Consider the following 27,784-nt stretch of genomic DNA (forward strand, 5'->3'; position numbering starts at 1 on the left):
TAGCCCTGGCTCTCATGGAGTGTGTGGCTTTGATGTATTGCATGAGCAGAGCGTCTACTGGGCATATCCTTGCTCCAAGAGTTGGGAGGTGGGGGAAAAGGCAAAAAATAACTCTTTTGAGAGACTGTTACATTCATCTCATTTCAGCACTGCTGATGCATGAAGAGAATATAATGCTGACTTTGGAGAAGAGAAATACTGTCTGGTTGAATAAGAAGATGTCAGTACCAATAATTTCAACCTGCTAGACTACAGCTAGACTGTAGCTAAATGAAACAACATCTATTTTTCAGGAGTTTAGGACAACTTCAGACTTTCATTTATCATATTGAAAATCTGGGTTATGATCTGTAAATGGACAGTTAAGTCCAGTCTTTAAAATGGTGTTCTCGGTATAGCCATACAAGTATGAAAATATTTATTTTTCCAGACTCTACTGAAATCTAATTTTTGTTACAAATGGATTTGTGAAATAAACTGCCTCCTGCAAAATTGGGGTTGGGGAGAAGACAATTTTGTAACATTCTTTTTGGAACCAATTGTGTTTAGCTGCTATGATTAGTTTCTATTAATCAGCTTTACAGAGCATACTTCTCAGTGGTTAACAATGAATTGTTTGACATCATTCTTTCATCTGAGTAAGTCAAACAATTGTGGAGGATTCTTTTTATTCAAAGGAATATAGTTTGCATAATAGTTGATGGTAATAATACAACTTGATGTAAGGTTTTTATTGAGTAGCATTTTACTTATGGAAATTGTTCTTTGGGTGGAAAAGGAAAGAGGCACCATTTTCATGAATTTGCTCGCTCTCTTCTAAGTTCCAAAGAATTGGTTGGCTTTCAAGACTAGTATATGATTGCAAGAAGAGAGAGTGGGCCTTTAGGGAAGACAGGAAATCACTTCCCTAATTTCTTTCAGTAGCAGATTCACAGATTTCTTCCCACAAATGAAAAGATCCCTTCTATTCTCAGAAGGATTACTTTGAATCAAGTCCTGTGTATTTTTCAAATGTACCTTGTGTATTTCTCAGAATTTTCAGAACTTTCCTTCCAAATGAAATGTTGATGTTAACAGAAAGAAGTTGGAAGCCAAATTTTATTTTTTAAATCACAATACAGCCTTGAAGAGAATTTCAGTATCTGCTAGTTTCAATGCTAATATTTACTATATGAATATAATCATACATTAATTTTGCTGCATAGCAATATATCGCTAAATTTGAGAATTCAATTGGTCCCTTTTTTGCTTGCCTACTAGCATTCCAGACTTAAATATGGATGCATCATTTTAATGGCAAGGTACCTGATCATCTATCCATCATGATTGTCTATTGCTAGTAATGTATTTTTTTCTGACTACTCATACTTGCCAAAGAATCTAAAAGTGTGTTTTAAGACTGATCCAGTCTTCTTGTTCAGAATCTGTTTGAGCATAGATTATAGCAAGATAAATATGTGTATATGTATTAAATGTCACAGGAAAGAGTCTTTCTAGGACAACATATTCATTGTTTCTGTTTTTAGTCATACTTTCTTTGGGCTTCTCACTAATGGATGACTACTAGATTCTCAATAATATCAACAATTACCAAACAGTGTTAACTATTTAATAATATTTCTTGTTCTCTTTGTAATTTTCTCTTTGTAATTTAAAATTTCCATGAAGGCTGTAATACACACACATACAAACACACACACACACACACACACTTCCAAAGTGACATTTTGTGTTTTGTTTTTGAAATATCTAATTAACTGTGAATTTGAATAAGCATATTGAGACTTTGCACACAGGATATTCACTTTCCATTCATCTTATGATTCCACTACAATAAGGTGGGTCTGCAAATTGGAGTTTGCTGCAGCAGTCATAAAACTGTGGCAGCATGCACATAGAAATGCATAAAGCTACTTAATTACCTTCACACTATTATGGCAAGATGATCCTAAGAATTATTCCTTGCTTGCACACCAACTCATGCAAACAAAGGTGTCAAGCAATATATATTGGGCAGCTGTTTTAAAGTACATTTGCTATTTAAGAATATGGGGAGCTGTTCTGTAGATAATCTTTCATCACTGTTACTCTTCAATCAATATATTTCTCCTGAGCTTCTGTCCTTAGTACAGCTAAAGCCATTATAGCAAGCTTGAGTTGCTATGATTACTAGCCTTGAATTCCATGGGCCATATAGTTAGCATCACAGATATGCTTCTAATTACAATATATTAAGTGCTTTGCTGGAAAGGGGCTTCAGTAGAGTTGTGTGTGCGTCTCTACGTGTGTCTGTGCCAATATCACTATAATGGGGTGCAAAAAGTTTAAAATACATTGCATCCTTATCTTATTAAATAAGAATTTGTGTTGAATATGTATTTACATTGTTAAGAACTATCATTAAATCAATTAAAGCACTGGAAGCTATTTCTAATGAATGCATAGCCAACATTTTTGGAGTTACGTCAATTTTTATAATTTGATTTGTTCAGTCTACATTTGAAGAGAATATGCTACAGTATATCTAAAATACATCTATTTCTGGACCACTAAGTCCGTGTTTTAATAAGTTATAGTTTAGCTTTCTGCAGTTGGATTGGCAACATCTGTTCAGCATTGTCTATGACATTATTGACAAAGTACAAGTGCGTGGAAATATTTTTTTCTTTGTGTCTGTCATTACTCTGGTTAGTATTTATAATATTTGTATATATTTTAAAAAAAGAAAAATTCTGTGTTTGCAAGATGAACTGCACTATGTATATCTCTGGTTTAAAAGAAATATATATTTGTTTAAGTAACTATGCTATTGGTTTCATGAATTTATTACTTGAGTGTTTATTACTGTGCTGACAAAAATAAAATATAATAAACTTCTGTTAAAGTATACATGACTGATTTTTAAATGCTTGCCAGGAGCCTCATCCACTGGGTTCACTCGTGATTTTTATTCTGTTTTGCTGATTCGGAATACCTCATCTTTGTCAGGCAAATATGGAGCTCCTTTGTGAGGAGTGGTTCTGTGACTGTACAGATGGACTGTAGAGATGTGTAGGAACTTCACATCTATAGTCCATCCTGCATAAAAGTGAGGGAAAGATTGTAAGAGGATTGTATTCTATTAGCTCATGGAAAAAGAGAAAACAATATGACTATCAGAGCTGTTCTATAAAAGGAAACATGGACCAAACAAAGTGAGAAGCATGAGAGAAGATGCAGAATCTTGAAAACTTCACATGAATTTTTCAAGCCCCTTTTGCTTAAAAATCAAGAAAAGAAGAACCCTTAAACCAGACAGAGGGTCAAATAGCTGTTTTAATAACAACCTTGACCTGATGCCTTCAAGAAGGATTAAGCAGGTGGTCAATTCCACTATATACATCTCCAGCATCTAACATTCGTTTTTTATTCTTTCCAATCCACTGGAAAAAAATGGGGTTTTTTGGAAGTGCAATGGGAGTTTGGGATCCTGCCTCTCCATCAGTCACCAAGATAAGCCTTCAAAAACAGAACACAACCAAATATGGCATGGTAGGAGAAATCAAAGATTGTTTTTTTTAAATGTGCCAACCAGGTACTGCAGCGAGTAAATTGCCCTAATGCATCCCCACCATTGAGCAATAGGCAGCAGCTCATAGTTTTGGTGACTGCTCCATTTTGGGTCACAGGACTCTGCTGCTATTAAGGAATTCTAAAAGTCATGTTCCGCATGTTTTCCTACCTTGTCTGAGCTTGCTAGGCATGTATGTTGCCAGGGATCAAAAACAGCAAGATGGTGCTAGGTAAGATGTCAGTAAAAAAAGGGGGCAGGATTTAGATTGCATGGTTGCAAGCCATTATCTTGACTTTTTTGACCTGGCCCTGAAGATGCTACTGTAGCTTACTATTTTATTGACAATCTTGAAATTGGAACTTGATCCATTTTTAATTGTCTGCAAAAGTCTTACCTGGACTAAGGGCAAATGTCACTATAATTTTAAACAATTGGATATATATTTATGTTGATAGTAGGATTCCTTGATCTTTAGCTTTACAGCAGTGGCCCCCAATCATTTGGGCACCAGGGACCGGTTCCATGGAGAGGTTTTTCCATGAACCAGAGGGGGCGTGGTTTTACATGCTGCCTGCATCCTGCAGATGGGGCTTTACTTGTTTGCGTGGCCCGGTTTCTGGCATGCCATGGACTGGTGCTGGTCCACAAATGGGGTTGGGGACCCCTGCTTTACAGTATATAAAACAAAGCTCTAACACGGAGTTAATGTTACTATTTGTAGCTTTAATTAAACAGGCGAAAATTGAAGTCTTATGCATGCTTAAGGGGATAAGATACATTTATTTATTGTATAGTTGCCTTTCTGTGAGAGTAAATGGTTTGTTACGTGGAAGTCTCACTATACCCAATTTTATCCCCCAGTAACAACCTTATGAGGAGACAGTTTGAACTGAAAGTGCATTATTGGCATTTAGTTACCCAGTCAGACTTCCTTGACTGAGTGGGGACTTGAACTAGATCCAAATCCAATATTTAACATTACAGTATCAAGTAAAGGATGCCTTGAAATTGACATTTATACTTGCCAAAAAGTAAGATTCCCCACCCCAAATTGGCTGAAAAGGGATGAAAAGAAAAACGCTGCTGCCATCTGCTTTGGCTGGCCCAACTTGGCAGGGCTTAGGAAATGGATGCCGCACACTAAATTTCCTCATACTTGCCCTTATTTTAAGTTTTGTGCCATTAATGACAGAATGGTTCTTGCAGAAGACACTGAAATGCAACATGTACTTTATTTTCTACAGAAAAACCATTCAGTGTATTTTATGCTTGGATTTCTTATTTAATACATTGAGTATTAGATGTAGTATAATCTCTCAAATTAATACCTGGAACTAAAATTAGATTCCTTTACTCGGTATTTTGTATGCAGTTTCCTCAGCCTTTTATGAGGGATTCTTGCCAGAATGTTATCTTTCATTTTATCACATATTCTCTTTGCTTTATATATAACATTGACAATGGAGCTAAGATGGTTGACTATATTAAAAGTACTTTATATGCTTGTCTTGTCTCCATTATCTTTTCAACTATTGTTCTTCTTTGTAATGTGTGCGTGTTTTGGTGAGCCAGCCTTTCATCAACATGAAAGTCTTCTTGGCAATTTCAGAATTTGCTATTGCTAATTCAAAGACTACAAAAGAATGAATGTCATTTTAAAACTGGAGGAAGAAGCATCAATAACCTGTGTTATGCTGATGACGTTAGTCTGATAGCTGAATATGGAAATGATCTATAAACTCTAGTAATGAAAGTCAAGGAATACAATGAAAAAAGTGAATTAAAATGTAATATAAAGGAAACCAAACAATAAGAGATACAGCAATCAGTCTTAGAACTGACCAATGAAGGTATCAAAAGTGTGGATCTACCTTCTACAGTCAACTGTCAACAGTAATGTCCATTTAGGCCCAGGTTTCTGTGAAGTCAGAATATCCCTCTGAAAATAAAACCTGAATATGTTTGCAATAGTGCTAAGAAATAAGCTTTCCAAAGGAATTTGCCAATTGAGAAAAGAGCTGTTTTTATTTAGGAGCTTAATTATAAAGAATAATGAAAGATGATTGTCTTATTAGCACATCTTTCCAAGAGGCCCAGTCGACTTCAAGAGAGCATTGCAATAACAGAAGGCACGTGATCAAAATTGCCTTGTGATGTTACTATGCAAATGCTAGATATACACTTACATCATGACAAGGAAAAGGGAAAAAAGGAATCTGTGCAGATTTTACTCCATTAATTGTTGCCGTATATAGAGGGCAACACTCATCTTTATTTCAAGGCCATGAGTCAGCGCTGTTTGAAGACATGTCCATGGTCATGTGGCCAGTATGACATCACAGAGTGCTGTTTCCTCTCCATTTAAGTACTATTTATCTACTCGCATTTACATGCTTATACCATGACACACACAAGTATAAATGGTGGAGCTTACATCATGAAAATGTAATGTGCATTGCATTTTGATGTCATCGGGGCTAATTTAATGGGCTGTGAGAATAACCTTGGGAGACCAGAGAAAGAGTCACAGGCTAGGCAATCCTAATAAATGAAATCTGAGTCCAAAGGAGGAATGGGATGGGGAAAATGGTCAGAAGGGACCCTCCCAAATTCTCCGGAAAGTGAAGGCAAGGAGTAGGGAAGCACTTTCAGACTTGAAGAATTCTGTTACCTTAAAAGAAAGGTCACACGAGTATTCATTGTTTTGGTTTCCTGTCTGGATTCCTTCAAAGGCCTGGCAGTTAGGCGTGGATACCCACAATAATACCACTTTGCAAAGCCTTTTTGTTCAGCTCTAGCATTGTCAGTAGAGATGCAATTTTTAGCTTGATGAAAGATCTTGCAACATTCCACCTGACTTCATGGAACAGAAAGGATTATTCAATTTAAAAATGGCCTCTGTGTTAGAGTTAATTAATTTGGCATTTTCCATGTCAATTTCATGATATTTTAATTATGATTGGGCACATGCTGAGTTCAAGAACTGCAACTGAGGAAATCTGGGACTCTGCTGCTGCCTGCCTGCTGTTTTCTGCCTGGTGAAATAAACTTGAATGTCATTTGCAAATAACCTGTTCCTCATATTCAAGTAAGCATGGCATATTCACCAGTTAGTATTTGCCTTTAAAAATAAAACTTGTTCAAGGCAGATTTTGCAATCTATGGCTCAAATTGAGATGGAACAGATATCAATACTCTTATAATCCAACTGCAGGGGTACTTGGAAGTAAATGCCAAGTCCCATGAGTCATATACTTATCACTGGAGAACACCATCAAATTTGTATGCAACAGCATGAAAAGGCCGGGCAAGAACTTTGAATTTTGGCTAAAATATTTTGGGTCAGTTTTTTTTAAAAAAAACCCTATGCTACGGAACAGGAATATAGCAGTTTTTGATAAAGATAGTAAACATAGTAATCTAATTATATCTCTTTCCAATCCAAGGGATTTGTTTTTGTATCAAATCTCTATAAAATATTTTTATGCTCTTCCAACTTTGAAAGTAGTTGCAGGAGCAATTGTATTTATTTCTTAGAAAAATATGAAGTCTCCATCAACTCTTAGTCACGTTCATTTCCTGGGGATTTTGCAGACATATCCTCTATGTAGCTCTTTTTTTTCCTTCAGAAATACAGACTAATTTGTCTTCTTACAGGATGTTTTTTTCCATTTTTTTAATCTAATCTAAACCCTGGCTCCCTGCATAATCTCTCCTTTCTGTCTGTCTCTATTCCTCCTAGGCCATTTTAATCTTTACTTCCAGAGTGGATAGAAATCTCTCTTGCATACCTTGTATTTCCTTCTGAAGGAAGACAAAGCAGGTTTTTCCATAAAGTTATTATTCCTATTGATTTAGCCTTAATAGGTACCTCAGAGCCCACCATTGGCTCTCAGCCTCCCTTCTTAGCTTTTCCACCACCATCTTCTTTCTTTGCCTGTCTGCATGTCAATCATCCAGGCCAAGTGTAGATCCTTGCCCTCCTTTGCTAGTCTCCTCTTTACTGTCTCTTTACCTCTGTTTTTGATTGGGAAAAAAAAACTATAATCACTCCTATTGGTTGCAGCAGGGTAGTAACCATGCCAGCCTCGTTCTGGAGGCGCAGAAAGAGGAATCCTGTGAGACCAGTGAATTTTAGATCGATTTACTTTCTTCCTACCTCAAGGAAGAAAGTGAGCTGTGTAGATGAATCCTCTTTCTATTCTCCTAGCTTAATGACAGAAGCACGGACAGGAAAGGACATCATTGCACCAGAAATCCCTGGTGTTTTCAAAGTTACATATATTTAGCATTTTGAAAAGATAGTTTAGTCCTGTTCGAATAGCATGAAAATACATCAGGCTACTGAGGTGGTTAGAAGACAAATAAGTATCCCACATTGTACAAGCTTCAGAATTTACCAGTTGTACTGATGTACTAAGTTGAACATTAAATACAATTGAAAGAATTTAGAAATAGAATCCTGCTGTGCAGATCTGCACAAAACTTTCATTAATTTCACACATATATTTTACAATAGTTTTTACACATTTGCATTTTTTTATGAATATTAAAGTAAAAAATAATGGAAATTTATGAAAATAAATGGAAATTTGCCTATAATTCATGTGACTAATAGCTCTTAGGGTTATACACTGTGCTAAGTGATAATGTTAGTTGTTTCATATTGGTATAATGTGGAATAAATCTGACCAATTTTATATATACCACACAATTAATGGTGCAATGTATTTTATGAAGTCAGCCAATTTAGTTTATTTAATAAATTGTGGTTTAGCTTGTAATATCTATATGCTTATATAAAATTCATCCATGTGACTCCCTCAATTCCCCCTTATCCACTTCCATTTAACATTTTAATAATGCATGTGTGATGAGGCAGGTATTCAATTTCTATTTTTATGAGTTATACATTGCTTTTCCTGTAAGTTTATCAATATGATTTACAAACTGTTCCCAGACAGCCTGTCCTCTTGGCTGCTTGACTGTGCCAAATAAAATCCAGAATTGAATGTCATCATCTGCCTCTTCTCTGCCATAAAAGCTAACATTAAAACTTATTTTAGGATTTACATCCCCTTCAAGAACATGTGATTGGTTCTGGCTTCTACCCCTAGACTCTATATTTGGTATATATGGGATATTATGGCCTGCTAGATATTTTATATAATATGCTTTTCTAGTCTTCATTTCTTTAGCCACTAACATATAAATTAACTGTATTTCAGTTTTAAAAAACTGGTGAATAATTGGCAGAAAAAACTCTCAAGTTGAATGCAGCTGTGAGATACAATGAAGGAATGTGAAAATTGAAATGGGAGCTTTCTTTCAAATAGTTGTCATGGAAATGCAGAGAAAGTAGGGCATGCTTTGCTCAAACCTTAGGAGGGTCATGACATTATATCAATACAATGGTACACATTTTAGAATTGTACATTCTTAGGGTTTATTAATCAAAAACATTGTACAAACTGCTGTCACAGGAGAAGTTCTGAAGTCTGAATTTAAGATGCTGGAATAAATGAGAAGATAGTTAATCCAGTGAATTTTCAAGCCTGACACGCTGACTTCATGACTACACTGGAAAATTCACACCCAAATGCCAGCATATTAGCATTAAAATCACCTTGGAGTAGTAGATACAAAAATATAAGGAAACATCTTTAGCTGTTAGTCTTCAGGGGCAAAATATTACATGGTGAGGCAGCAAAACCCAGTAGATGGCCATTATGTACCAACATTAAGTACATACATGGCTCCTAGTTGGTGGAATATGTACAGCAGCAATGTTGGCTTGCAAGATAGTCTCCAGATTAGATAAAATAGTTTCTACAGATCTCCAGGACAAGCAGAAGATTTGGACAAATTTATTTATTTTATTTTATTGAATTTCTATACCGCCCTTCTCCCGAAGGACTCAGGGCGGTGTGAAGCCAAAACTAAAACCATGACAATATAAAAATTAAAATTATGGGGATTATGGGGGCGACGAGGCGCTCCCATGTGACACCTCTCCTGCGCGAGCTGCACTGGCTCCCGGTGGTCTTCCGGGTGCGCTTCAAGGTATTGGTGACCACCTTTAAAGTGCTCCATGGCTTAGGGCCGGGGTACTTACGAGACCGCCTTCTGCCACCAATAGCCTCCCACCGGCCAGTACGCTCACACAGAGTGGGCCTCCTCAGGGTGCCGTCCGCCAGACAATGTCGGCTGGCGACCCCCAGGGGGAGAGCCTTCTCTGTGGTGGCACCCACCCTCTGGAACAACCTCCCCCCAGAGTTACGTACAATAACAGACCTCCGGATTTTTCGTCGGGCCCTGAAAATCCATTTATTTCAACTAGCTGGGCTGGCTTGAGTCAAATTTTAAACTGATTTTAAATTGGAATTGTTTTAATCACGGCCAAAAGATTTAATTATTTTAATCAGTTTTTAGATTTTGTATGTTTTGTATGTATGTCTTGTTTTTATTTTCGGCTGTTCACCGCCCTGAGTCCTATATTGGAGAAGAGTGGTATAGAAATTTAAACAAATAAATAAATAAATAAAAATAAATAAAAGCAATTTAAAACAATTAAATAAATTGGCCAAAAAACTCTAATAAAACAACCCATTAAAATAGTAAAATGTTATTATTATTTAGGCCAGCCCTACTTGTTGGAATAATAGTGTTTTTAGGGCGCGACGAAAGGTACAAAGGTCGTGAATCCTACGAACCTCCGGGGGCAGCTCATTCCAGAGGGTAGGGGGCCCCACAGAGAATGCTCTCCCCCTGGGGGTTGTCAGCCGACATTGCCTAACCGACGGCACCCGGAGGAGCCCCTCTCTGTGGGAGCGTAGCGGTCGATGGGAGGCTATTGGTGGCAGAAGGCGGTCTCGTAAATACCCAGGTCCCAAGCCATGGAGCGCTTTAAAGGTGGCAACCAGCACTTTAAATTGCTCCCAGAAGACCACCGGGAGCCAGTGCAGCTCGCGCAGGAGCGGTGTTACATGGGAGCGTCAAGTCGCTCCCGTAATTACCAGCGCGGCCGCATTCTAGACCAGTTGGAGCCTCCGGGTGCTCTTCAAGGGGAGCCCCACGTAGAGAGCGTTACAATAGTCCAGACGGGAGGTGACGAGGGCATGAGTGACTGTGCGTAGGGAGTCCCGGTCCAAAAAGGGATGCAACTGGTAAATCAGGTGAACCTGATAAAAAGCCCTCCTAGCCACAGCCGTCAGATGGTCTTCTAAAGACAGCTGCGAGTCCAGAAGGACACCCAAGTTGCGAACCCTCTCTGAGGGGATCAAGATCTCACCCCCAATAGTCAGTGATGGAGTCAACTGACTATGACGGGATGCCAGAAACCACAGCCACTCGGTCTTGGAGGGGTTGAGTCTGAGCTTGTTCCTCCCCATCCAGATCCATACAACTTCCAAGCACTGGGTCATCACTTCAAGGGCATTATTGGGGTAGCCCGGGGTGGAAATGTACAGCTGAGTATCATCAGCGTACTGATGGAAATCCACCCTGAAGCCATGGATGATCTCGCCCAGCGGCTTCACATAAATGTTGAACAGGAGGGGCGAGAGGACCAACCCCTGTGGCACCCCACAAATTAGGCGCCTTGGGGTCGACCTCTGCCCCCTTCAAAGCCCTTCTAGATTGGATTATACAACTTTCAGAATGGAAAGACATATAGATAATGGATGATTTCTTTTTCAGCTTTATTACATTGTTATAAATTTTAATACATTATGTTATCTTGATACAAAAATATTTGTACTGTATTAATTGAAGATTCTTAATATTCTAAACAAAGCTGTTTTAATTTTTTTTCCTACATGGGAGATGTTATTTGCTTTTGAGATGGTAAATTCAAAGAAAAACATTACCTGTTCTTTTTCAGTTTCTTGGCATGAACATTATTTATACAAAAGCAAGATTGTCAGCATAACTGAAAAGTGGCTGAAAGATTGGGAGAGTGGGTTGCTGTAATTTCCAACTACAGGAAATAATGAATGCAATTAATTGATTTTAAAATGGGTTGTTCTGCTTTCTCTTTGCAACACCTTTGGAAATGCGCACACATTTAGTCACACTAATAGGTAATGAAGTATAATCAGTAAGGCTACAGATTGTAAAGGGTTGCAAATTCTTAGCAACTGTTTTGGAATAAGCAAAATATATTTCATTTCTTAGTTGAAGAATCCAAAGCTCAGAATTAGAAGCAAACATTCCACAAAATAGTTTCTTAAACTAGATTTTTACACAAGAGAGAGCAAATTTTTGCCAGGCCAAGGTACAATATCAAGCTACCTTTAGAGACCTAGTTTTGGCCATGCAGTATTTGTAAATGTTTAAGCTGCTGGCAACACCTAGCCAACATTGGTTAATCAGGAAATCTAAACTGAACTGGTTTGATAATGGTACTTAGATGGGAGACTGATCTAAATATATATCTTTAAGACATCTGATTTAAAAATAGTGTTCAAACATATACGTTTCTAATACTTTTTCCCTGGATCAAATGCTTAATTAAAATCTGGGGGGGGGAAGCCATTTCTTTAGTTATTTCTATACTAATTATCATTTTTGATATGGCACGTAGAGATTTATTGAGTCCCATTAAGCACATTATTTTATATTATATCAGAAGTTTGCTCAAATTTTCTGGAAAAAAGAAACTAGCAAGAAGAATTTGTCTTGCCATTTGCCAGAGGGATATTGAGTGGCATTCCACAAAATATCCATATTTTATCCAGCTGTTACAAGGCTCTTTCCATACTTAGTGAGATTAAAAAATGTATCAATTGGTAGAAAACAGAAAAATAAAAACTAGGCCAGGTGTGAGCAGCTGGTGGCTAATGAGCCATATGCAATCCTAGGCCCTCAGATTAATTTCAAAAGTCATTTGCAAGCAATCAGTACTGACCTTTAGTAACAATTGTCTATTTCTTCCTGGCAACCTGCTATCTGGAAGAGAAAAATAAATACTGATAAAAGAGAGTATCTGTAGCTCAGTGCTGTACTCTGGGGTCCTTACTGCTCACTGAGCTTGGTGGTTTGCTTGCAGATATTTCATTACCAAACTTGGTAACACCATCAATGCTAAAAGGAAGTAGGGTTTGTTCTTATTTTTATATTCTAATGGCTTGTCCTGTCAGTGTTACTTGTCAATGTCTACATACCACTCAAAGGAGACAATGAAAAAGCCAAAAAGGAAACAAAAAGACCAAAATGCCAACCACCAGCAATCAACACTCAGAGATTAACACCAAGATTAACACTAGACCAACAATCAAGAAGTAAACAATACCCCTATCAAGCAACTACCATGCAGACAAAGAAGATAACAGTAAACAACAGCCTAATCAAGGAACCACAAGACCACTCCCACCAACACTGACAAAGCAAGCCTGTAGTATATAAAAATAAGAGCAAACCCCATTCCTTACCAGCATTGATGAGGTTACTTACCGGTAATTTGGGTAATGAAATGTCTAAAAGAAAATCATCAATCTCAGAGCACCAAGGACCCAACAGAAAAATAAATATTAGATGACAATAGAGGTAAAGATTGGTCAAAAACAGTGGAAAAAAGGATGAGAATATGAGATCAAGATAATATTTTCACTTTTAGACCTCATCTAATCTACTTTTTGTTTCATTCATGCCAACTGGTATCCGTCTCTCCTTGAGTATCTACTTGCTCCTCCAGGTGAGACAGGGCACTTTTCCTAGTACTCACCAGTCAACATTCCTCAGCTGACAAAACCTGTAGCATGCTCAACCTGCAGGATCAAATTGGATGAGTAGAAACTACTAGGAGAAGATTGTCTCTTGGGTCACCTGGTTCCAAGTTATGAAAGACTTTAAAAGTACAACCAGCACCTTGAATTGCGTTTACTGATATATTTATTACTTATATTGATATATCTATTGGTAAAAACTGGGATTGTGTAAAATGTACAATTGGATAAAGGAGAAATCTGACTAGTGATAGTCATATTCCTCACCCAATACAGCCTGTGCAAGCTGGCATGAAAACTATTACAGGTTAGTGGATGGGCCATACACTGGACTATTAATGTTAATTCAATTATTTACAAGTGATGTATGGTAATAAAAATAAGCAGAAAATATTGTTTTCAGAAGAAAACAAATCTTTTCGCTATCTAGAATAGCTAAAAGTTGGAATGTGATATGCAAGCAGCAAATGCTATTTTTCTTTTTACATGAGACAAATGATCCTGGCTTTTTATTTTTTGGTAATATGCCACACTATATCCCTTTGGCAAAGAAAGTTTTGGGATCTATGGATGACTTCAATCAAGGAAGTAGTTGCAGGCATTTGATTATGCTGTTTTTCATTCATCCGAGGGAAGTGGGAAGTCTACTTGAGGGGTATCCTTAAATCAAATATGTGAGTTACTTTCAGATTTTTATCAAGGAAATTACAATAAAGTAAAATAAATCTTCCTAAATAAGTCATCAGGAGGTCAACTGTGATCTATAAAATAATATATTATATAAAACATTATGGTATTAGATAAATCATGGTTTAGATAGCCATGACTTAATGGTTTTCTTTGTACAATAGTTCTATTTCTGAAAATAAATTCATTTTATCTTGATGGACTTTAGGGCTAGTTATAGAAGCATATGCCCCTGCTACTATACAGGTAATCCTAATTTATAAGAAGTAATTAAAAGTGGGAACTCTGTCATTAAGCAAAACAATAGTAAGACATAGTTAGCATCATGACACTACACCCACTTAGTGGGTGTAGTGACAGTTCCAGCAGCCCCAGTTACTGCCATTAAGTGAGTCCCACAGAATCACAGCACCTTGTGATTGCCACCTGCTATCTTCTGCTGGCTTCCCCATTGATTTCGCTCAACAGAAGCTGGCAGCAAAGTTTTCAAATAGTGATAATGTGACCATGGGACACTGTGACATTATAATTGTGAGCCAGCATCCAAATCATGATTACATGACCATGGGAATGCTGCAACTATGAAGACCAACATAATTTTGACCGGTCACTGTATACATTAAACAGGAATGTTTGTACTATGACTGTCTGGATATGTCCAGCCTTAAGCTAATATCCAAATAAGTAAGCAAACTGCCCTGCAGCCGCCGGCATATCAATTTTCAAGTTGCAGGCAAATTTTCATTTCTAAGTAAAAGGGAGGTTCTCCTCCTCCCAGGAGAAGGAAAGGAGAGCAAACTCCTCCTATCTCCCTTATGGCTGGACACGCGTCCAGCAACAGCAGCTTCCACGAATTATAGAAATAGAATAACAGAGTTGGAAGGGACCTTCGAGGTCTTCTAGTCCAACCCCCTGCTCAGGCAGGAAACCCTACACCATTTCAGACAAATGGTTATCCAACATCATCTTAAAAACTTCCAGTGTTGGAGCATTTACAACTTCTGGAGGCAAGTTGTTCCACTGATTAATTGTTCTAACAGTCAAGAAATTTCTCCTTAGTTCTAAGTTGCTTCTCTCCTTGATTAGTTTCCACCCATTGCTTCTTGTTCTACCCTCAGGTGCTTATTACCGTATCTCGACTGCAAAAATGCCTGTGACCATTAGGGGGCTCCCACGAGCCACCTCTAGGTCTAGGCTGCCATCTAGCGGTGGCGTGGGCGTTTACACCCGCGATACCGCGGGACAATTCCCGTTTTCCCTACCAAGGAGAGTTTCCTCGCCTCCTTTTGCCCAAAGGGCAGCGCCAAACAACGGGGGTGAGGGCTGGTCTCCCGGTTGGGGGGGGAAGGGCAGCTCGAGGCCCCGCGCCCCTCCCCGAAACGGAAGGCCCGATGAGCCACGTGACGGAAAGACCGGTCCGAGGCGGGCTTTGGAGGCGGAAGTTTCGATGATCGGAGAGCCGAGGCTGCGGGCTCCGGGCCCGCCTTGGCGGCGCTGAGGAAGCCGAGGATCCGCGCAGAAGTCGGCCATGGCGGTCCCGAGGGGCGCGTGGACGCTGCTGTGGGCGCTGCTGGCTCTGGCCTGGGCGGCGGGTCAGGAAACGGGCGAAAAGGTGAGCGCCCCACCCCCACCCTCCCTCCAACCCATTCCCCAAGCTCAAGGCTGCCCTCCCTCCCTCCCTCTCTCGTCCGTCCGTCCGCCTACCTCCCTGCTTCCCGTCCGCCAAAAACCCTCTCGGAGCCGGGGGAGGCAGAGCGCCCCGCCGCCTGGATAACTTGGGCCAAAACGGGGTTCACGTCCGGTCGTTTAAACTGCCATCCCCGCCTCGTTTCCGGCTTTCCCTCCCCTCTTATCCCTTTCTCGCTTTTAAGCAAAGTCTCTCATTACTTTTAAGAGTTATTTCTATATATTTCTAAAGCCAGGCATATCCTGGCCGGCAATAACAGAAAGAATAGTTCTCCGAAGAGGCCCGTGTTTATGATCTCAGGTTGCTTCGATTTTCTTTCTCTCCCCCTCCCCCCCATGCTTGTCACTTCTTTTTCTTGTAGTAAGGTGCTTAAGCCTGTAATGCTCAAATTTGTAATTCAACCTCGGCTTGAATAAGCATTTCATTCCAGTTAGTTTTTTTTTTTTAATTTTCTATTGACGGTGGATATGGCTGTCTGGTGTACATTTGGCTACAAATGAGATTTAATGCTTTCTTCTAGTCTGAAATGCTTTTAATTGGGATCTCTGAGGGGAATGGGGGAAAAGTATCAGAGAGAATTTTAAAAATGGGAAATACATACATACATACATACATATATTGAACAAACAGGAACAAATTATATACATATAATTACATACATATACATACATACATACATATATGTATAATACATATATATAATATATATATACTATATATATATAGTATTTGTTCCTGTTTGTTCAATATATAGTCCTATATAGAGCCAAGATAAGGACCAAGCACAATGGGTTGTGTATGACCTTTGCATGTTAATTTTTTTATCTATGTATCTATCTGCATCTATGCATCTGTGGAAGAAGAGTTAACTTGGATGAATTTAATTTTGAATGAAATAATAGCTGAATAGTGCAAGTAGGAATTACATATACATACATTTTATTGCTTTATTTTTATTTATTCAATTTGTAAGCACCCAATCGTGAAGCACGTAAAAAGTCAGACATTTTAAGTATATGCTTAAATATTATAGTTTTAATTATTTATATGTGTACTGCATACTCCCATTATAGATGGTTTTTAATATCTCTATAATTCAATTTCAAATTCAGTACAGTTAAAATGATTAAAATCAGCAGTGTGAAAATCTCTAAAATAAAAGAGTGGTTAAAATTATATCAAGGATGGAGCCAGTTCCACTTTAATAACAAGTTGTTCTATAACATATATCTATTATGAAAATAATACAATCTACACTGGAGTCTGCTGAAAACCATGCTTCAGTCCACTGAAGCCTGTCCACACTGGGATATACAAAAAGTACCTTGCTGGATATTTAATGCATCAGATGAGTTTGCAAAGTACATGATCATGTAGATATTCAGATCTAAATTTCGTATGACTGTATATACCATAATCTTATCCTGAATTGGGCATAGAAGGTAACAGGATTGTTGTTTCAAACACATGGGTAATGTGGTACTCTATAAAACACTATTTACCACTCTGCTTTCTGGGCAAGTTGAAATATCTAGATCGTTTATCACAGTTATCCTATGAAGGAGTTTATATTGAAGATGGGTTGAAATGTTTCTTCTAACATATAGAACTTCTTAGTAAGTAGCTCCCTAGTTTTTCGGGGGCCGTAAAGGCAACTTTAGACTTGCAAGATTCTGTTAATGTAACTTTACAATAAAGAAGAATTACTTCATTTGGACATTCTTCCTGTTTAGGCTACTTCACAAGGGTGATATTGTGCCTCCTTCTACTGCAAAATCTCTTTTGTTACCTCTTCAACACTTTCCTATTTTCCTTGGTTGCCAAGGCACAGAGATGTTCCTCATATTCTCTCCTTTTCCTCTGAAGTTTGGGTGGTTTCTGGAAATCATCATTTTTTTTCTACTTCTGCTTTTTAATTTTGTTGTTTGCAAATTGCTGTTTGCAAATATATATTAGTTGGATTTGTATGCCATAACCTATGCTTAAAATAAATCATAGTTTAGTGTAATGACTAGTCAGGTTATGCTTAGTTAATAATACTGTCTACTTAGCCATAACTGAAGCTCAATAATGTTAATAGGTAGAGCTGCATTTTAATCCTGTTTAATATAATTATTTATTAATGAGATAAGGCACTTAAAACCTTGAATATCTTACTCCTAAATAAGATTTAATTGCCATGCATCTCTCTGAATAAATAAAGCTTATGAATAAATAGAATTGTAGATGACTCTTGCAAATGCATTTCTGAGCTCTTTTCTAGTTTGAATATTCTCTAAAAATGAGATCTTGTAATTGATTTTTGTCTTTCAGTTGGGGTTGCGATTATGCTACTTAAAAGATTCTTTAATTATGCTGAACAGCCAATACACGTTTATCTGGACACATTTCTTTTGAGTAGGTGTCTTAGCCCCATCTATTCTGCTTTTGTTTCATCAGTACTGGAAAACCACCCTTCAGAATTATTTCTGTTTCCCTGCATTTTTAATTTTTAATATTCTGACAAAATCATTCTTAATTCACCTTGCCTTTACAGAATTCTCAGGATGTCCGATGTAAATGTATATGTCCACCATACAAAGACCATGCTGGTAAATTTTTTAGTAAAAATGTTTCACAGAAGGACTGGTAAGTATGTGATAGTTAATATTTAAGAGATCAGAGTAATTTAAATAGCTCATTTATTATTGGTATTTCAAAAATATTTTGGATCAAGAAAATTGTTAAATCTGGATGCTTAAATTGAAGTTGCTTGTGGTCAAATATAAGATTATATTTGAAATAACATTCAGAATATTTTTTATAAATACTTTGGCGTTAAAATGATTTATTTTAAAGTCTTTTTAATTTAAGGCAATGTAATGCTTTCCCTAGAGTCGGGAACGACTAGCACATATGTGCGAAGGGAACTTTTATCTTTACCTTTAATATAACTTGAGATCTTAAAATAAATCTGATACATGTCTGTAGGCTGATTTTTCATAGTCTTAGATTATTATCTTCCATAATGTCCCTTAGATATACAGTAGTTGTAGATTAATAATAATCAAAACAACATCTGCCTGATTCAGTAGATGGATAAAAATGCCAAATCTGGCCTAAACATCTGGCTAACTGTGTGACCAAGCATAATAATAATATATGCTGTCCAACTCCCAGCATCTTTGGGCAGTTTACAAATTGTTAAAAGGATTAGGAAAAAAAAAAGAACAAAGATGACAGAGATAAGAAGCCCAAATGAGAAAAAAGAAAAAGTAGAAAAGGGAGCTTCAATCATGCTTGCCAAAGATCTGGGTGAAAAGCCAAATCTATCAGGGCCCTTCAAAACACCAGTAGGGTAAGGTCCATTGAAATCCCTGGGGGGGAGGGACCTCATTCCTGATGGCTGGCACTGCTACAGAGAATAGATGGCATTGTTTAATCCAAGGCACCCAAAGCACACCAGCCCTGCCAGATCAGATCAACTAGGCCTGCTAGGCAGATTCAATGAGAGACAAGTTGTCCTTCAAGTAATCGGGTCCTAAGCTAAGATACTTTTTACTTCAGTTCCCACATCCCCTTGTTATTGTCCTAGGTTATCTACTTCTGGAGAAGAGCAAATCTCCTGAAGACAGGGAGTCAGTAGATATTCAGATAGAATGCCAAACCATTCTTGCCCCTATTGCAGTGTTCATATCATGAAGACTTTCTAGCAGCAGGCACCTTTACTATGGTGTTATTTATCATGATGGATAGTTTCCTTTTGGTAATAGTGTTAGATCATATAATTTATTTTTTCTCCAATAGGGGATAACAGTAACTGTGAGAGGGACCTTGGAGTCCTAGTATCAATCACTTAAACATGAGTTAACATTGTGCGGCGGCAGACAAAAAAGCTAATGAAATCCTTGGTTGTATAAACAGAGGCATAGAATCAAAATCACGTGAAATATTAATACCACCTTATAAAGCCTTAGTAAGGCCAAAACTTAGAATACTGCATCCAATTTTGGTCACCACATTACAAAAAAGATGTTGAGACTTTGGGAAAAGTGTAAAGAAGAGCAACTAAGATGATTAAAGGCCTGGAGAATAAAACATATGAAGAACGGTTGCAGGATTTGGGTTTGGCTAGTCTAAAGAAAAGAAAGACTAGGGGGAACATGATAGCAGTATACTAGTTTTTGAGAAGCTGCCACAAAGAGGAGGGGGGTCAATTTATTTTCCAAGGCCACAGAGGGCAGGACAAGAAACAATGGATGAAAACTAATCAAGGAGAGAAGGAACCTGGAATTAAGGAGAAACATCCTAACAGTGAGGACAATTAACCAGTGGAAGACTTTGCCTTCAGAAGTAGTGAGTGCTTCACCACTGGAGGTTTTTAAGGAGAGACCGGACAGTCACTTGTCTGAAACGATATAGTGTCTCCTGCTTGAACAGGGGGCTGGCTAGAAGACCTTCCAGCTCTATTCTGATTGGGTGAATTGGTTGGATTAAATTAATCCAGTTTATTGAGGTACTTAAATTACAAGATGCTTCAACTAAAATATTTTGTTTGTCAGGTAGTATAATGAATAGCTTTAATTTATTCAACATTGTTATGCAGTTATGAATGGAATATGCTACTTTCTCTCCTCATCTTGGTACAGATATAATTATCAAAAGGATTACAAAATAACTAAAATGAAGAAAATGGGTCCAGGAAGACATATAAAAAGACAAAATCTGAGAACTCTTAGTATACATGTCCCCTTATCAGTCCTAAATCACTGAAAATACCTTATGAAAATATAATATGACAATTCACAGATTTGCTACATCCTCAATCCACAAGCCTCATATTATGATTAGATCCACTTCAGGAATACTGAATTTTCTGTACAGGATTAAAAGCTCCTGAAATATATTATAGATGAGGAAGAAGGAATTGCTATTCTATAAAAGAAGTCTGGAGCATATCATACATTATGATAACTTTAATAAAATAGAAGGAAAAACATAGATGAAATAGTCAGTCCTATTATTCCGCAATCATTTGTTTAATGAAAATGATATTCTTTTGAAACCTCTTTCAGTTGTTCCATAGTTTTTGCCACAAAAAAAAGGATTTTTTTCATAGAATCTATAGTTTTTGTCTTAAATTATTGCATGCCCTATGATTTTATGCTAAATGAAATTCCTTGTAATATGCTCTTACTGTATTTTAGAATTTGGCTTAAGTGAAAAGGTTAGGGGCATGATAGATTTGCAGGTAAGGGTACCTAAGTCTCATCTTTGAGTGGTTTGCATTCCTTATTGATGTTACCAGTTCCAGATAACAAAGGTGCTGTCTCACCATTTAGGAGGTATGATAGTTGATGAAAGATGTAAGGCTGTGAGATTAGAGGAAGGTGATATTTTTGAGCTCACTTAGCTGATACATTCTAATGTTGACATTTAAACAGATTTGTTTGCTTCCTGGAAACCACAAATTTTCTAATAGGTTAAATACTAATGAGACAAATTAAAAATTTAAGCTGGTATTATGTAGATTAAATGTCAAGTATTTCTAACATTCATACAAATTAATAATAGATTGGTTAACTCTTCATTCAGGGTTATATTCAGCATGTGTTTTTATTAATGAATATTTCTCTAGTGGTATAAATTTATCTAAATACCTGCTAAACATTTTTTCCTTCCCCTGCAGTGATTGTCTTCATGTGGTGGACCCTATGCCAGTTCTAGGGCAGGACGTTGAAGCCTATTGCTTGCGTTGCGAATGCAAGTATGAAGAAAGAAGTTCAGAAACAATAAAAGTAAATTATAACTCTGATTACTGTTTTAATTCTGTTAAGTAATGTTCAAATGTCTTTTCCCCAAATCCACATGTATTATAACAGTATGTTAAATTATAAAATAGTGAAAGCGGGGCATGTTTGCAAAATTTAATTTCCTTTTCTTTTTGTGAAAACTAATTTACTGATTTACAAATTAACTTGATCATAGCACTTAGGTGCTAGGATATATTACTTTGTTACGTTATCTAAGTCTAAAGATGATACCATGTTTTCCCGAAAATAAGACCCTGTGTTATATTTTTTTGAACCCAGAAATAAGCACTTGGCCTTATTTTCGGGTAGGTCTTATTATTTTGGGGCGCGTGGAGCAAGACGTCTTACCTGATTTCCAGCTTTGTCTCCCTAACCAGAGGAAATGGCGGGGATCAGCTGCGCATGCATTTAAATATTTTCAGGGAGGGCTTATTTTGGGGGGGCTTATTTTAGCACATGCGCTCAAAAGCCCAATTGGGCTTATTATCACAGGATGTCTTATTTTCAGGGAAATGGGTTATTTCCTGTAACTTGCTAAGATTTCTTTTTTTTTTTTTAATTAATTCATTCATTCATTTTACATGGTCATGAATTGCTTTTTTGTTTTCAGTTTTGAAAACATGTTGGATTATATTACATTACATATTATTCTTTCTTATTGGTCTTAATTCTTGCCAGTTCAATTGTAGTCCACATGATTTGGTTTCTTAGCATTAATGTTATACAACTTTGGAGCCTAGTGGATATACATCATTCTAACTAACTTTTTCTTGCCAGTTCAAAATACACTTGGAAAATACTATGTATGCTGCTGAGTATGCAGTAAAATTACCTTTGTTATACAAGTGTACAAGCTTGGGACTGATCATACTTGTTGTGTATATCTGACATCAAACACATTTGCCTTTAAGCATGCATATGATGCTTCTAAGAAGATTGTCTTTTAATTTGTACAAGAAACTGCTTAAACTGTTGGATATTTTCTTTTGCTTATGTTTCCTACCTTATTTGATTGTTTCTAGAAGAACATCTGAAATTTAATGCAGCGCTCACTTTTATTAGCCGGTATCCAGTAATTTTTAAAGCCACGTTAAGCTTTACAAGGGAACTGGATGCAATTATAATAACATTACTTGAAAATGTGAATTTCATCTTTCTGCTATGTCTTCTCCTCCTTAGAAAAAAAGTCTCTTGTTATTTTTTCAGTCCATTCTAAATCCATAATTATAATTCTTTGATTTATTTCTGTATTTTGGGATTTAATAAGTAAAAATAAGATGTGTTGTAGTTTTTAGACTTTTAAATTTAGTTTGACAGCCTATATAATCCAAATAAATATGATCTTAAATGGCATAAATTGAAATATTGTCTTCTATTATATAGATTACCATCATAATATATTTGTCCATTTTGGGTCTTCTGCTACTATATATGGTGTATCTCACTATGGTAGAACCAATTCTGAAGAGACGTCTCTTTGGACATTCACAGCTAATACAGAGCGATGACGATGTTGGGGTAAGTTCTGTGTTTAATCTATTCAAACATATGTAATGAGTTCCCTAATTACAATACAGGTTTAATTTTGATAGTTTAAACAGGATTTAAAATCTGAGAAAGATATCTTCATTAAGACTTTAGAATTGACTGCTGAAGAGAAAATAGTAGTTATTTTTCAACATGATGGTTACTATTGATTGTCACTGTTTCCAGAATGATGAATTTCTCTTTAAATATTGTTATTTTTTGACAAAGCAATATTTAATTTTAAAAAATGTACAACTAAAATGCAAAGGAAAAAGGAAAAGAAAAACCTGGAAAAATACTTTTGTATTTATACTTATCAATAATTACCTGTGAATTCTTTAATATGAAAAATACAAGATATTTATGAGGTACATCTGACATTTCTGACGATCATTCTTTGACACATGGAATAATATTTTTCTAATTTCTTAATATAATTCTTTTAGCCACCCCTTGCTTGATAGACCCCTAACTGATGATAAGCAGTCAAATTCCAAAACTTTGGTATATAATTCAACATTATATTAACATCTTTAACATTTGACAATCTATTAAATAAGGATGACTTGGTGGCCTTTATGCCAGTCACCTGATATTTCCTATAAAATATTTGTAACAAACATTTGTAGAAACTTGCCACACTCCATTCACCATTCTTTCTTGGATGCAGATGATGATGTTTAGATTTGTAATTAAAGGTAGTATTTTGATTACAAGCCTAATTGGGACTAGAATTTCCATTGCTAAGCAAAGTGGTAGTTAAGCAAAACATCACATGTCTGCATTGCTTAGTGACAGCATAGTATGGTCATACTATAAGGCCCTCATGCTTCTGCCCTATGCATACAGATTCATCTTACCTCCCTTCATCTCTGCCCTTAGCATTGCTGAAATGAAGAGACTGATGTATTCTGATGCCACAGAATTTGCCTGAAGCCCTGTGGAGCAGCAGCTCTATCCACCTTACTATATAAGGCTTTTAAGCTGCACATTTAACTGGCAGCACAAGAAAGTGATTTTCACAAATTTCCACTTATACTTTCTTATCTAATGTCATGCCTGCCTGCTATTTATCTTTAATTCATTGGAATTTGGTCTACGGAACAGCTAATTAAAACAAATAGTGGAGGCACAATGGTATTTAATGGACTGTATTACTTGCTGAAAAAATAATACGTATAACAAACTTAGGCAAAGTCTAGTAAGCACATTCCTGACCATCATGTTGGATCATTATCTGTCTAAATAAAAAGTAACTTAATGTATTATTAGAAGTTCATTAGGAAGAAAAATAACCAGAATATTTAAAAATGTCTATAGCAAAATGTATGGAAATTATTAATACCAGATGGGATTGTCTAAAAATTACAAATATCAGTTAATAAATGTGACCACCAGTCCATGTTATGTTGTTGCTATATTTTAATATTAACATTAGTATTATATATTTATTTAAGTAGTTTTATGCCAGCGTTTTCAAATAGCTGAAGAAAATAAAATGTCACAAATTCTGCCAAGTATAAACATGAAAATACATGGCAGAAAAAAACAAGTTTAAAAAGCATATACAGAATGAAATGACTGTATCTTAATAGGACATTAAATAATAATTGTAAGTCATATATCTCTTCATTTGAAAAATAATTAGATATATGTATCTCATGATCTGAACTAAAAATTTTTACTGTAGCAATTTAGAAATCAGGTTTTATTGAAAAGTTAATTTGGAGATGTAAATTTAAATGCTTCAATTCTGTGTTACTGGTATTAATAAAGAAGCAATACACAGAAAGATTAAACATTTGGTTTTTGACACAAAATAATGCAGAAAATATATAAATATTCTGCGTTCTGGAAGTTGTGCTAGTTGATCATTCTAATTATCAAATTAAATTTGGAAACAACTAGACATATTTACAATACCTAAACTTTCTGAATTTGAATAATTAGATTTTTGGCATAGTTATGAAGAAATGTGCTCCTATTTGCCTTTTCCCTGAGTTTATATGATGCAGTAATTGCTAGAAAATATATTACAAACCATAGTAGTCAATCTGTTTTTGAATGTATTCAATTCAATGAAGCCCATGGGGAAAAAATCCTGGTTCCTGGTTCTAAATGTTCTCTTAATATTGCTGGTTCATTCCAGTGAGCTATATACAGTGTTGCATGAATCATCATGTACTGTTGCTTAGGAGACTGCCATTATTCCAGAGGGCCCACCATGACATCCTCTACATCTTTTCCACAGGGCCCCCAAACTGTCCAAAAGAGAAAGGGTTATGGAAAAAGTCTTCCTGCTAGCAGATGCTGTTCTGCTTGCTTAATAATATTGTGACCATGTGCTGTTGTATCCTCAGTCCTACCTACTTTGCTGTGACTTCATTATAAAACCATGTCATTCCTAAAACTATTTTACTTTAACATCAAGATACAAGAAGGAACAAACTTGTTCAATTATTTATTCTATATCTAGCTAATTTTCTTGTGAATTTCAATAGAAACATAAATTAATCCCTGATATTCATATGGGTCTTAAACAAAAACCATGATATGAATTTTTTTCAAAGATGTCAGATTCATAATTTGGTGGATTTCTATTTCATAGTAATGCTGAAGTCTTGAATAATCCAATAAATTAAAATGTGAAGCAGTTTGAAATATAAAATTGTTACGTAAATAATTAGCATGACCTTCTCTAAATCATACCTTTAAACATAGTGTTCAAAACATTTAAAGTGTATTAGCATTTGATAGTAAATGTCCATGTTTATGGATTGCATTTATTCTTTAAAATGCCTAAGATTTGAATGTTTAATATAAACACATAATTCTCTTGGTATTTTGTCAACTAAGCAGCTGTATTTTTGCTTTTTATTAAGATATTGAATGTAAACTTATGTATGTTGGTATTCTTTGACATCATGGAGTGAATATTCCAAACAACTTCACAATAGGTATTGCTAGTAAATAACACAGAGACTTTGCGAAGTCACATAGTACTGGCTATTTAAATTTGAATACCCTCTTACAGAAAGAAGAATAATTCTAAGTGTTGTATCAATATCCAAAGACACTATAAATGCACGTCATTTTGCAGTAGAATTGTTAAAAAAAAAAAAAAAAGGAAAGAGGGAAAAATAGGGCTCTTCTTCCCTATTGATGGGTTTAGATTTCCATCCTTTCTAACAGTTATTCCTTTTGGGAGAGGAGTGACCACACATTCTGCAGTTGCCTCCTCCATTCTGATGTGTAGGGCTAAATAGTTCTCTAGCTGTCCATTATTTTATATTTGCAGTCAGGTTGTGTAACGTCCCTCTAGTGCTTAATCCTAAATTCTAATAACGAACACTCAGAGTGATTGTTATATGAATATCTACAATTTTATTGCCTTTTTTGTTCTTTGTCTTGGAAACTCATATATAGTGCTATTAGTTGACATTATGCTAAAACTGGGTGTTTTCACATACAGATAGTCTTCAACTAATGACCACAATTGGGCCTGGAATTCAGTTGTTGAAACTTTCTATATATTTGTTCCTCATGATGTTAAGAGTCTCAGTCTCTCCTCCTCTCCCCCACACCCTGTGTTTTTGTGTGTGTGTTGTGTGTGTCATTAGGATATATCTGTCAATGCATGTTTAGCTTGGAAATACTGAGCAATATTTAATAAAAATATTTTCTTCATTTCAGGATCACCAGCCTTTTGCAAATGCTCATGATGTGTTGGCACGTTCCCGAAGCAGGGCCAACATGTTGAACAAAGTTGAATATGCCCAGCAGCGATGGAAACTCCAAGTCCAAGAACAGCGTAAATCTGTATTTGATCGCCATGTTGTGCTCAGTTAATATACCAGTGACATCTCCAAGATATTGATTGAAATATGCTAAAATAAATCACTGACCTCTGTCTTCCCGAAATGACACACCAGAAAGCTTGTTTTTGCATCTTAACAACAAAGATAGCACAAACACAAATGGAAGATCTGAAAATCTTTTAATAAGCCAAAATCTCTGTACATACTGAATTGCTTTTACTAATAAAATATAAGCAATTATTTGCGTGATCCTTATGAAATGGAGAGAAAATTGTCTATGGTTCTTAAATGAGGTTGACATTAATTTGAAGAAGAATGTGCAGCATGTATGCTACAAGTGATCTACATATGAAATCTTTTGTAAATACGTTGTTTTCTTATGACCTGCTGTACGTTGTACATATAGCTATCACTTCCAAAACTTTGAACTGTTAAATTATATTTCTATCGGCTTGTTAGCTTGCTTCTATAAATATAAGGTAGGCCTTACATGTACAGAGATAATTGGTAAGCTAGAAGCTTGACATATTAACTAAAGGTACAGACTTAGTACAATTGGAATTGGACCTTCTACGTTGCTTGCTAAAAATTCTGTGTGATTATCTGCATTTCATGTAAATTTCAATAGTTTGTGGATAATTATTTTTTAAAATTAGCTTGATAATGGAATGCAAATAAAGTCTTCAGAATATTGATATCAGAGGTAGATTTATTTATTTTAAATCACACCTTTTATAGCATTATTGTTTCGTATCTGATCTGAAACCCTATCTGCAATCCATTTTGGCTATTAGGCCACTATAATTGGTACCCATAAGAAGTCAAAGGATGAAACTATTAAACTTAGAACGATTCCACAACGTTATTTCCCTAGTTATTTGAAATAAATGCTGTACAGTTTTTTATCTAATGCTTGGAGGCAGTGAAGATTGGAGTGGAGCAAAACAAGAGTTTGATTAAATCCATCCAAGATAGAGATGCTGTTCATCAATATA

General features: G+C 36.2%; 2 protein-coding genes and 1 long non-coding RNA gene across 7 annotated transcripts in view; 2 read left to right on the forward strand and 1 right to left on the reverse strand.

Annotated features, from left to right (window-relative positions):
- NRIP3 (nuclear receptor interacting protein 3) overlaps positions 1 to 2,889 on the forward strand; it is a 41,416-nt gene extending 38,527 nt beyond the window's left edge. For all 5 annotated transcript variants that reach the window (XM_034417045.3, XM_087879012.1, XM_034417044.3 and 2 more), the window contains one exon: positions 148 to 2,889. In XM_034417045.3, the coding sequence (XP_034272936.1) occupies positions 148 to 163 (16 nt within the window). In that variant the 3' untranslated portion in view covers positions 164 to 2,889. The remainder of the gene's footprint in view (positions 1 to 147) is intronic.
- On the reverse strand, positions 2,810 to 15,773 carry LOC117665313 (uncharacterized). Its single transcript, XR_004591306.3, has 3 exons — positions 15,670 to 15,773; positions 12,462 to 12,502; positions 2,810 to 3,078 (listed from the first exon to the last, which is right to left on the reverse strand). It is a non-coding gene; the product is annotated as an uncharacterized LOC117665313 (long non-coding RNA).
- TMEM9B (TMEM9 domain family member B) lies at positions 13,938 to 27,484 on the forward strand. The gene is made up of 5 exons (XM_034417048.3): positions 13,938 to 15,577; positions 18,189 to 18,280; positions 21,321 to 21,429; positions 22,828 to 22,962; positions 26,665 to 27,484. The coding sequence occupies exons 1-5, from the start codon at positions 15,494 to 15,496 to the stop codon at positions 26,818 to 26,820; spliced, it is 576 nt and encodes a 191-aa protein (XP_034272939.1). The 5' UTR covers positions 13,938 to 15,493; the 3' UTR covers positions 26,821 to 27,484.
- The last annotated feature ends 300 nt before the right edge of the window (positions 27,485 to 27,784 follow it).

Source organism: Pantherophis guttatus, chromosome 1 (genome assembly GCF_059756535.1).
Source record: "Pantherophis guttatus breed Tessera chromosome 1, ASM5975653v1, whole genome shotgun sequence".
NCBI classification, from domain to species: Eukaryota; Metazoa; Chordata; class Lepidosauria; order Squamata; family Colubridae; genus Pantherophis; species Pantherophis guttatus.